The following is a 12,583-nucleotide window of genomic DNA, read 5'->3' as shown; positions in this document are numbered from 1 at the left end:
TGTTAACAATTTAACAGCTATTCCTATTAGTAAATCAACAAATCAAACCATATGGCTAAACCCCAAGATTCCAATTGGTGGTTTTAAGATCATCTGGAAGCATTGGATAATTGCAGAAATTCAGACTTTAAATGATGTTATTTCAAATGGTAAACTGGTTAATTTTACACAATTGCAACATAAATTTGGTCTTAATAAATCACAAAGTTTTAGGTGGTTGCAATTGAAGCAGGCCATTCAGGTAGGGTTCCCTGAATGGAAAAGTCTTAATCTACAGTACAGTCTGGAATTTTTATGCTTTCAGGTGGACTTTCTGGGTCACCAGGCCGCACAGTGGTATAAAAGTATTAGTGAATCTGTTAAAAAAAATCCTAAAAATGGTCTTAGGGATATTTGGAGCATTGAGATTAAGCATCAGATTTCAGCTTCTCAATGGCTACAAATTTGGTCTTGGAGGATGAAATGTACATTGTCTGCATCTATGAGACAAACATGTTTTTTTCTTTTGCATAGAGCATTTTGTACCCTAGTTAGATTACAAAAGTTAAATAGTTCAAAGTCTAATAGATGCTGGCATTGTAATCTTGAAGTAGGGACTTTAGACCATCTTTTGTTTTATTGTCCCTATATCTTAGCCTTTTGGAACTCAATATGGGATCAAGTAAATTGTTTATTGGAAAACCACGTGGCTTTGTCTTATGATACAGTACTATTTGGAATGTCTATGAGAAAAAAGAGTCAAATATTTTCACATAATAACATTCTTTTATTGATCATGACTGGAGTCGCCATTCAACATATCACTAATAATTGGAAGGATCACAGTAGATTCAATTTTAATTTTTGGTGGAATTCATTATGTCACATGTACAGAATGGAAAGATCATTAGCTATACAACATGGAAATTATAAGAACTTCATTAAAATTTGGGAGCCATTAACATCCTTTTGTAATAATTAAACGCCATTTTTCTATTGAAGTATACACCAGTTATTGTAGGGAGGGGGGAGGGTATTATATTTTATTGTTAATTTTAGAAAATATTAAGGGGTTTGATGGGAGGGGTGAGGGTTAAATATATGTATTATACGATACAATAGTAAGATTATCAAGTGATGTTTATTATGTTACTGTTTGAATATTTATACACTTGATGAAAGTATGAAAATGAATAAAGATATTAAAAAAAAAAGAATAAAGATTATTTTTTTAAAAAAGAAACTGTTTCATGGTAATCTTATTATTAAGTTTCAGTTTGCTGATTTTGAGTTCATCTTATCCACTGTACGAGGGGCCACTGAAAAGTTCTCAGTCCAACCAAGATGTGGAACCATGAAATCTATAAATTATTCCACATTTTTCTCGACAGTTTTCATTTCTTTTCATATCATTTAATTAAAAAATGTCAAGAAAAGTGTGGAATAACTTATAAGTTTCATGACTCCAGATCATTCTCTTCTTGGTTGGGATGAGAACTTTTCAGTGCCCCCCTCCCCTGGATTTATGTTTATATTTGATCTTTTTACTATTGTTATGCTGTTAACAAAATTCTTTTACAGTATGTTGAATTGTTCTTGCTGTACATAACCTTGAGTGAATCGCTTCATAAATATGGTTAATAAATCCCAATAAATAAATGCTGGCTAATGCTGCCCTCTTAGCTATGTAGGTGTCAGCACTGAATATTTTCCAGCATCTGCAAAACTTGTTTTCCCTTTTAAAGCCCTCCCCCCAATCCTCAACTCCCTCAGCCCACCACCATGAAGAAGTCCTCCCACCTCCCAGAATACCCCCTCACCCTGATGTCCCTGGTAGTCCTTGGGGTCATTAAGGGCAGAAGTGAAGGTCACATGCTCCTGACCCTAATTGCTTCACTGAGAAAATGGTTGCTGCTACTTCTTATGCCAGCTCGCGGTTGATACCATCTAACAGTTACACATCAATGGGTATAGCAGCCATAAATCTGGCATAACTGCTTCAGCATAAATGTGGTAAGGGAATAAGTAACTTACAGTATTCTCTATGTTATGTGCATAATAGGGGCTCTATCCATGTACCAGCAACATGCATGCCCTCCTTACAGAACCACTTCACATAACCCCAGGATTTATAATGTGTTTTCTAGAACCTCAGAGACACAACTCCGGGCTCAATAAATTCATAGCCCTAAGCTTTGTGTCATCTCTTTATCGGCCCATTTCAAGATTTTTATACATTTAAATTTGTTCATATAAATATTCCAGACCTCTTTTAAATAGTAACACAGCTTTGTGTCATAAAAGCCGGGGAGGAATGATTAAACTTTAAAGAACCGAGGTGGATATACTGGTTGCACACAATTGCTCCATGGGGGTTAAATGCCGAACTTGAGTGGGCATCATTGATTTAGGGTGCCTGTTATGGATGAGTCTTTATAGATGAAAGTATCGCTAGGGCTTGCGCCCCAGCTTTTATGACCACAAAGCTAAGTGTTACTATTTAAAAGAAATCTGGACTATTTATATGAACAAATTTAAATGTATAAAAAACTTGAAATGAGCCGATGAAGAGGTGATATATAAAGTTTAGGGCTATGAATTTATTGAGCCCGGTGTTGTGTCTCTGAGGTTCTAGAGTATATAGAAGACATATTATAAATCCTAACATGCCTTTGTAAAAGAGGGGGTTAGTCTGGGCAGAGCACGGGTAGAACTCACACTAATGTGCATAATGAATGCCCGATTACACTCGAATTATATAAAGGAAAGTAGGTGCCTATTTTCCTTCATAGAATAGGTTTCAGTAGGTGCCCTATTATTGCTCTCTCTGTGTCAAACCATTGCTTAACACATTTTAGAAAAATGTCCCCTAAACAATGAATGTGATTTGAGAGTAAATGATATGATTATACCTCCTCCATTTTTATAAGCCAAATAAGGGAATCTCCAGACGTTCCCCAAGCCCACTGCATAGCCAATCAAGGAGAGGCGATACTCCACGTCACTTGCCCATTTTCCCCGCTTTAACAGTGACTCACAGCTTTCAGGAAGGGAAATCTGGGAACAAATAACAGAACAATTCAGTATTGTGCAAACAGATTAACCAAATGTGCAAATAGAAGGCACTTTCTGATTTGCTCTAAAGTTTATGTTGCCAGAAGATTCTAGAGTTGGGCAGCCAGAAAGCTTTCATTCCATATCATTTCCTATGTCGTTTCAAGACATGTTCATTTTATTTGTTTTCATCTGGCCATTTTTCTGTCATGAGAGCAAAGCTGATTGCTCAATCTTTTGAAAGAGGGTGCACTATGTTCAAAGAGGGTGCACGCTCTCTGGAAAAGTGAGCACTCTGCACGCATGCACAGCAGTTTAAAACATGTGATCATTTCCACCTGCGCAATGAATGCTCTCTTTGCAAATAGTTCATATCATCTCAGAAGTGTGCACTATTATTGGCAAATGATAAAACATTAATTTGTGTGTTTGTCTGGGATATGTCGGACATGTTCCACATCTTTGCAAATGAATACCCATCTCTAAAATATACGATAACGCCTACAGTCAAAACATCCAACAACTGTCTTGCTGCTGTATTTTCCAACCATGAAATCTCTGAGATTTAAAAGAATGCTTGATTTAACATTTTCTTACCAAGCAGCAAAATGCTAGAATGTTCCTCCCCTTGAGGTCACCTTATTTTTAGACAAGATCTGAAAATATTTCTGTTTAAGAAAGTTCTTACCGTGTTTCCCCAAAAATAAGCCCTAGGATTTGCCGGCAACTCTTCAACCCCCCCCTCCCCGCCGCCCCCCCTCACTGCACAGTCAAACTCCTGCTGACCCTCCATCCTTCCCTCCCCGCTGACCATGAGTGAGCCCTACCTTCAACCGAAGCAGCGTCGGGCCGGCAGCACTCTAAACAGGCTGCTTCAGCCTTGTCTATCTGGGATTTCACTCTGCCGTGTTACTGATGATGTCATCAATAATGCAGCAGCTAAGTTCTTCTTGCCAGATAAGTCCTTTTTGATTTTTGTATTATTAGGCCTGATTTTTTGTGACTTAGTGAGTTTAAAGTGCGGTACTTGCAAAAGACAAAAGAACTAAAGTCTGGGTCCATTTTATGAACTTTAGTGTTCCACTAACTTTAGCGTTTTTTCTTCTACTTATGAAATATTGCTTGTTGTAAATAAATCTACAAAACTAAACAATCTACAAAACTAAACAATATTGCTTGTTGACAATAAATCTACAAAACGAAATGGTTAATTAAATAGTTAAATATGAAACAACAAAACCATTATAGGAACAACCTAAATTGTAGAAAACATTTCTCTTCACTTTCTTAAAATAAATGATATTGTGCAGTATTGTGCAGCTAAAGTGAAGAAGTGTTGCTAAAACTTTATCCCTGATGCCACTGGGGGGGGGGTTAAATTTGTCCCGCAAAATGAGGGCTTTATTGGAAGACAGTATATACAAAGCAACCACTTTGGTTTCAAAAAGAGCAAATCTATAAGCTAAGTACTTTGAACTTGAGAGAAAGTATGAAGTATTAAGTCAATTTATGTAGTACTTAATTAGCTGAGAATTTCTGGCACATAAGCACAAGCACTTTAAGTCTTCTTCAAATCCTATGAGCTGAAAGTTTTAAATGAAATGAGAATGATATGAAAATTGTCTACAGCATTGAAGTAGCATGAATGAATTGAGCTGAAAGTACTAAACATAATCTCCTATAGCAATGAAGCAGCCACAATGAATTGAGCTAAATAGTATTAATTGAAAACCATTTACAGCACTGAGGCACTTCATTGAAATACAGCACTGAGGCATCTTTTTGAAATACTTTTGAAATACTTGAAGCATAAACGCACTTAAAAAAGTTTAAGTACTATTTGCTGCCGGTCCTGAGTGTTCAGCTGAATTGTAGTTCTTTTTTAACATTAGCTAGTCATGGGGGGGCGTGGCTTGGTCATGCATGGAAAAGGTCGGGTAGCGAGTGAGCTCCATATTGACAGACTTTGAGGGTGAAATAAGTCATGTGAAAGTTTGTTTTAACAAAAGGAAAAGGCTCAGAATGGCTTCGGGAAAGCAAACTAAGAATGATTCGGCGTTTGAAGCCTCGGTAAGTGTTAAAAGAGCAAAGCCTGAGCCAGAAACTCCTTTGAAGTCACCGTCATCAAAAAATGGCAACAGCGATGTTATGAAGGAACTACGAGAAATAAAAGAGATCGTATCGGGCATTGCTAAGAAAGTGAACAATCTCACAGATGAAGTTTCTAACCTTACTAAGAGAATGGATCAGATAGAAATCAAGACAAATAATATTGAGAAGAGAATGGATGAAGCGAAAGCAGATTTACTCCAAAATAAAATGAATCAGAGGAAAATTGAATTACTTACTCGTGAGCTGGAGGATTGTTCAAATCGTGAGAGGAGGGCTATGGGAGCTAAATATGGATTACTATACCCTGCACTTATGAAGATTACTTTTGAGAATAAGACAATTACTTTTGAGGATCCAGTAAAGTTAAAAGATTTTATACTCCAACAGGAGCAGCCAATGGCAACATAAATCTTCTACTGGGAGTTAAGAAAGATTTCTTTATGTTGAATTATATGTTTTTGTTTTTCCTTTTGAAGTTATTTGTTTTGATTCTCTATTAGAGAATGCTAAAAATAGGGACCTACTTATTGCTATAATCTACAAATCAAACTTTGTCTTCACGAAAGCTTAGAGGAAAAAACGGAAAAGAACGTTTATTGATTTGATTTAAATTGTATGATTCAACAGTTTCTACAGTGAGAATTGGAATGCTTTTCTTGTACTCTATCCTGTGTCACAGTCTCAAGAGTCAGTAACGAAGTATCTTTAATAATACATCTGTTTCATATATTTATTGATAAGCATTAAGTTCTGGTAATATGGTGTTAAGGAGGTTTATTGCACAAAGGAAATGTTGGTGGCTGCCTGGTTTTCTACAAGGAAATTACCTCTCTGCTCTCTTTATGCACAATGAGACATTATGAATTATAGGGGAGAGTGTAATATGCTAAATCCCATACTGTTCGTAATTAAAGTGTAAGGAAGGATTTTAACAACATAGGAATATCAATAAATAGAGATTGAGGCAAAGATCCAGAACATCTTGACGACCATGTTGGTAAGAGCCAGAGCTCAAATGCTACTTTTCCCTTGGAAATGCATATTGCAGCGACACAAGAAATCCATGGGATGCTTCTACTTGGAGTGCGGAGAGTTTACTGACGTCATTGAAGTTGGCCGAACTCATGGGGCCAAGAGTTTGGTGCTTATGTACAGCAAATGATGTGTGGCTCTATCTTGAGTCTATGCGCTAGTGGCCAGTGACATGGCGGTTGGATCTGGTTTGAAAATCAGGATTGGATTTGTGGAGAATGTTGTAGCTAGGGTGGCAGAGCTCACAGGTTTGCCATTTGTTACTGCGACAAATGAATTTAAAGCGCTGGCTGCTTGTGATACTTTAGTTGAGTCAAGTAGTGCCGTGAACATGGTAGCATGCAACCTGATGACGATAGCCAATGATGTCTGTTTTCCGAGATCTAGACCTTGATCAGGCCTGGGAGAACTAATACGGTCCGAAAATGATATCTATATTAGTGGAATTTAAGCGAACACAGATCTGATATTAACAGTTTGTTTTTGAGTTCTGGCATAATATTATGAGAGGAAAGAGGCTGGTTGTGAACTATATAGTCACTTTCCCATTTGGAGATTGCTAATATTAAAATTTTTTTTCTTCAGTTAAAGTATTATACTAATGTAGATTTATTCTGTAGTTTAGTTAAATACAAATTTTTTCAATAATAATTTGAAGTGAGTAAGGTGTTAAAGTTGCATAAATTGTAAATGAAATTCTGAAGGCACTTACCAAAATTATAGTTTACTATATATTTATTTCTGTTTACAGATATTAAATGGATTATAGAAATATTTATTGAATGATTTTAAAAAGTGCTTATATTTCATTTAGGGTTCATGGAAATTGTATAATTTTTACTAAAATAGAGTAAGTACATTACAAAAATGTATTATTTAATTGGTTAGAGATTCAAAATATAATTTGATATTCAATATAGATTAATTATTTTATGACAATATTTTTCAATGTTTATTCAGATTATATATTGATTCATTGAACAGATAGATATTAAATTATTTGTGGGAAAATATTAAATAGGTGATGAAATTTTAACAGATATTTTAGGTGACTTAATATGTAAGTGGAGATTTAAGGGCAGTCATCAGGGATCTTTTGTTGGTTGGTCTAATATGTGTGTTACTAACTTTTCACTTTTAATAATGAATTGGGGAGGGAGGGTGGGTGAAAGGATGAAATTGGGGAGGGTTGGGAGGGGAAATTTTAATGTTCAAAGTTTTAAAATAAGGGAAATGGTGTCTGTTCGTACTATTCGAAATAAACCTAAATTTTTGTGTTGGAACATGTATCTGGAAATTAGAAGTTATAATGGAGATTAAATTTTTTTCTTTGAATGTTAATGGTCTTATTCACCAAATAAAAAGGAAAAAAAATGCTTGCCTTTTTAACACAACAGAATGCTGATATATATTATATAGAGGAGACACATCTATCAGCTGTAGAGTCAAAAAAGTTGGAAAGAGGTTGGGTAAAACAGTGCTTTTTGGCCCTGCATTGGGGAAAAAAGCAGGGGTAGCTATATTAATAAGAAATGTATAGCTTTTTTTTTCGTTTGTAAATCTTTATTCATTTTCATCTCTTACAAGTGTATAATAATCAATCAAAATAATTTTTACAAATCACTTGACAATCTTACTTATAATCATTAAAGCATAAAAGAATCCCTTCCCACCAACCCCACCCGATAACACTAAATCAAATATCAAATGTATAGCTAGTTTTCAGTTGATTGATTCAGATCTCTTAGGAAGATGGTTACATGTGGAAATGAGCATGGAAAATAAAACCCTCGCATTATTTAATGTGTATGCCCTTAATTCGAATCAAATTGAATTTTTTAAAATTTACAAAACCTGATTTTCCCACTGGCTGCTTCTAATTTAGTGGTGGCTGGAGATTTTAATGCTGTTATGGATCCATTAATTGATAAAAAACCAAGCAAAATTATGAAATCATTAGGGTTAGATAATTTAGTGCAATCTTGTGATTTGAAAGACATATGGCGAATACTTCATTTTAATGATCGTGAATTTTCTTTTTGCTCACAAGTTCATAAATCCTTTTCAAGAATAGACTATATTTTTTTCTCAAATCAAATAATACAACAGGTGACACAAGCCTCCATAGATCCAATCATTTTATCTGATCATAGTGGTGTGTGGATTGAATTTAAATTTGCTCAACAGGATAATAGTAGATCTGTATGGAGATTCGATAATACATTGATTACGGACCAAAATTCATTGAGGAATTTCAGTTAAAGATGAATGAATTCTTTCAAATTAATACCTCAGAAGAAATTTCCATAGAAGTATTATGGGATGCCTTTAAGGCTACTATGCGAGGTAATATTATTTTATATTTATATTAAAAATCAATATTATTTTATATTTATATTAAAAATCAATTTTCTAATTTTGAAACAGAAATTAAGAATCTGGAGTCTAAATTGATTGATAAATGGAAGCAAAATACTCTGCAGACTATTAAAAGTGAAAGGTAAATATAATGATTTGTTTTCTCAGCAGACTCTGTATTATGGAAACTCAAATAAGGCGGGAAGATTAGTGGCAAACTACCTTAAACCAAAGAAAAGAAGAACAAAAATCATTGCAATTAAAGATGAGAAAGGATATACACAATCTCAAATTGGAAATATTTTATAAAGAGCTACATTCTTCTGAGCCTTATGATAGGGAAAAAGATGGATTAGAATTTTTTAACATAATTAATGGACCTGATCATATAAAAAAAAGTCTAGAAGAGCCTATATCATTAAAAGAATTGCAAACAGCATTGAAGTCTTTTAGAGTTGGATCCACTCCAGGTGGTAATGGTTTTATGGTGGAATTTTATAAATCATTTCAAATTACCCTGTTACCTCATTTATTAAATTTATATCAGACTCAACTAACTAAGGGTTGCATTACAGGTACTATGGCAGAATCATTGACTATAGTTTTGCCAAAGCCAAATAAAGATCCCACGTTGATTTCAAATTACAGGACTATCTCACTAATCAATGTAGATGGAAAACTTTTGGCTAAGACATTGGCTTTACGCTTAGCTAAGGCTCTTCTTTTTATTATTGATATGCACCAAACTGGGTTTGTTGCCAAGAGACACTCATCTAATAACACCAGATTGGCTTTTCATATGTTAAATTTAACAAAAGCAATGAATGATCCAGCTTTTTCTGTGTCCTTGGATGCATAGAAGGTCTTTGATAGGGTGGAATGGACCTTCATGTATCAATCTATATAATAGTTTGGAATAGGTTCAGGATTTATACAAATGATTCAAACATTGTATAGCTCCCCTGTTGCTAGATTATATCATCTAATAACACCAGATTGGCTTTTCATATGTTAAATTTAACAAAAGCCATGAATGATCCAGCTTTTTCTGTGTCTTTGGATGCAGAGAAAGCCTTTGATTGGGTGGGATGAACCTTCATGTATCAAGCATTGGGATGGTTTGGTATAAGTTCAGGATTTATACAAATGATTCAAACATTGTATAGCTCCCCTGTTGCTAGATTGTATATTAATAATAATGTATCAGAGCATTTTAGTCTGCAGAGGGGAGTTAGACAAGGTTGTCCCTTATATCCTTTGCTTTTTGATATTGTATTAGAATAATTGTTATTAGCTATTCAGCAAGAGAAGGAGATACAGGGTATTCCTTATTTAGATTGGGAATACAAAGTTTCTGCATATGCAGATGATATACTGCTTCATTTGATAAATCCTGAAACAACCATTCCATACTTACTTGAATTGATAAGAGAAATTTGGTAAATTTTCAGGATATAAGATAAACTGGAGCAAATCAGAAGTTCTTCCACTAAATGTGCATTGTACAAAAGGCTTGTTTGATCCATTCCCCTTTCTATGGAAGGAGGAAGGAATAAAATATTTAGGTATTAGGATTAAAAATACACTGGAAGACACAATGAAAGAGAATGAAAAAAAATTTATTACAGAAGGCAACAGAAATGTGTGAGCAATGGAATCCTTTACATCAGGGGTGTCCAATCTGCAGCCCAAGGGCTGCATGTGGCCCCGTGAAGTATTTTGTGCGGCCCTGGTCGAGGGCGATGCAGTGTTTTCCTCTGCTTCCCCGGGTGTTTACCGTCTTGCTGGCTCCCTCCTCTGTCTTGCTGCAGCATTTGTGCGTTTGTGCGGCCCCAGAAACATTTTTTTTCAGCCAATGCGGCCCAGGGAAGCCAAAAGGTTGGACACCCCTGCTTTACATCTTTCTTGGTGGGGGAGAGTTTAAACTATCAAAATGATGATCTTGCCTGTAGTTTGTTATCAAATGGGAATGATACCAATGTTCTTTCAGGGGTCCATTTATAAAAAATTAAATCATTATTAAAAAATTTATTTGGCTGGGTAAAATTCCTAGAATCGCTGTAGTATCTCTACAAAAGCCAATTACAGAGGGTGGGGTAAATTTTCTCAATTTTTATAGGTATCATCAAGCCTATATCTTGCGCCAAGGTATGTACTGGGTCCTCCCAGAGCTCATTGGCAATACCCCAGACTGGTTGTGGTTGGAATGGCGACTCATGTTCCCTTTACATTTATGTCATGTTCTCAGCATCAAAATGCTTAGATTGTATAAAGACAATAGAATATTAATGGACTAGTGTTAAAGTCAGTTATATTAATGGGTACTAGTAAGCAGCCCCCTTTCCCTCTCCTCCTCCAGTTCATCCCTGACTGTCTCTTTGTGGCCCCCTTCTGTCTACCCTCCCCCAAGCAAAGCTGTCTGCCTCTCAGCACACTCCTCCCCCAAAGCAGCCCCCTTTCCCTCTCCCCCTCCAGTTCCATCCTGACTGTGTCTCCGAGGCCCCCCTTCTTTCTTCTCGCCCCCCCAAACAAAGCTGTCTTCCTCCCAGCACACCCCTCCCCCAAAGCAGCCCCTTTCCCTCTCCCCCTCCAGTTCCTCCCTGTGTCTCCATGGCCCCCCTTCTGTCTTCCTGTCTCCCCAAGCAAAGCTGTCTGCCTCCCAGCCCACCCCTCCCCCAAAGCAGCCCCCTATCCCTCTCCCCTTCCAGTTCCTCCCTGACTATGTCTCAGTGGCCCCCCTTCTGTCTTCCTGACCCCCAAAGCATCCCCCTTTCCCTCCCATCTGACCCTCCCTTCGGCTCCCTTTTCAAACTTATCAGAAGCTCCATGAAGCAACAAAATCATTGTTTTCTCTGTGTTTATTTTCAAGTTATGCCTTGACATCCAATTTGTCAGTGCCCTTAATACCAAGGTAGAAATGGACACAGGGACCGTGATGTCATCAGCATAACTATAAAATGCCACCTTCAACTTTTCAAGTTTATAACCTAGCAAGTACATATAGGCATTAAAGAGCAAAGGAGATAAGGGGTTACTCCATCTCTCCGATAAACACGCCTGTCCCTTAACCTGGTAGGTCAGCAATTTCAAAAAGCCCTGGAACCACATTCCATGAAATTCCAATAGCATACAACACCCTGCTTGTTTGTCTTGGTGAGCACATTGAAAGGGAGAGAAACAAAGGTAGAGAGAGAGCAAACGGCCAGCAGCGGCTGCAGCACTCTAAACACTCTGCTTCGCGGCCTTCTACTGCCCTGATTTGTTCTGCCGTGTCGGGCAGAGCAAATCAGGGCAGTAGCAGGCCGCAAAGCAGCGTGTTTAGAGTGCTGCGGCCGCTGCTGGAGTCAGGACGTTTGTCGGGACCATGGGAAGAGAAGAGGAGCGGCGGCAAGGGACTAAGGGAGCCAAAGGGAGGGTCGGATGGGAGGCTGAACAGGGGTTTGGGTGTGCCGGGGAGAGGGGCGCAGACGATGGCGACGACCTTTACAATTGGGGCCTTGACTCCCTTAGTTCTGACTGGTTAGTTTTAAGTTCTAAGCCACGGCAGCAGCTTCTCTCACGATCCCTGCCTACGTCGGAAGCCTTCTCCGACGCAGGTGCAGCTCATGAGAGGAGCCGCCGCCGCAGCTTAGAACTTAAAACTAACTTCGGTCAGAACATTACCTTGGGTTCCGCGATCGGGTCCTGTTTAGTCTGCCACTGCCTGGAGGAGATGAAGAGCAGGGAGTCCTGCGTACAGATTCTCTGCTGGCCACTGTCACAGCTAGCCACGCATGTGCACTCCTGTGGCCACAGACCTACTGATCATGGAATACGCAGATAGGAGTGCGCATGCGCGGCTAGCGTTTTATTATATAGGATACATGGAAAACTTACCGATATGTCAGTAATTTAACATCTATTCCAATGTATAAATCGATGAATAAAACTATATGGTTAAACTCCAAGATTCAAATTGGCGGATTTAAGGTCATCTGGAAGCATTGGATGATAGTAGGTATACGGATTTTAGGTGATGTTATTTCAAATGGTAAATTACTTGATTTTT

At 37.4% G+C, this 12,583-nt stretch overlaps 1 protein-coding gene across 1 annotated transcript in view; it reads right to left on the bottom strand.

Moving 5' to 3' along the window:
- The window catches only part of LOC117360292 (sodium- and chloride-dependent neutral and basic amino acid transporter B(0+)-like), a 183,673-nt gene extending 179,847 nt beyond the window's left edge, over positions 1 to 3,826 (bottom strand). The window contains exons 1-2 of the mRNA XM_033943984.1: positions 3,797 to 3,826; positions 2,892 to 3,036 (exon numbers count right to left, since the gene is read on the bottom strand). Of these exons, the coding sequence (XP_033799875.1) occupies positions 2,892 to 3,036; positions 3,797 to 3,826 (175 nt within the window). The remainder of the gene's footprint in view (positions 1 to 2,891; positions 3,037 to 3,796) is intronic.
- Between the last annotated feature and the right edge of the window lie 8,757 nt (positions 3,827 to 12,583).

This window comes from Geotrypetes seraphini, chromosome 5 (genome assembly GCF_902459505.1).
Source record: "Geotrypetes seraphini chromosome 5, aGeoSer1.1, whole genome shotgun sequence".
Taxonomy (NCBI): Eukaryota; Metazoa; Chordata; class Amphibia; order Gymnophiona; family Dermophiidae; genus Geotrypetes; species Geotrypetes seraphini.
The sequence above is the reverse complement of the archived record's forward strand: the minus strand, read 5'-3'. Positions and strand labels throughout refer to the sequence as shown.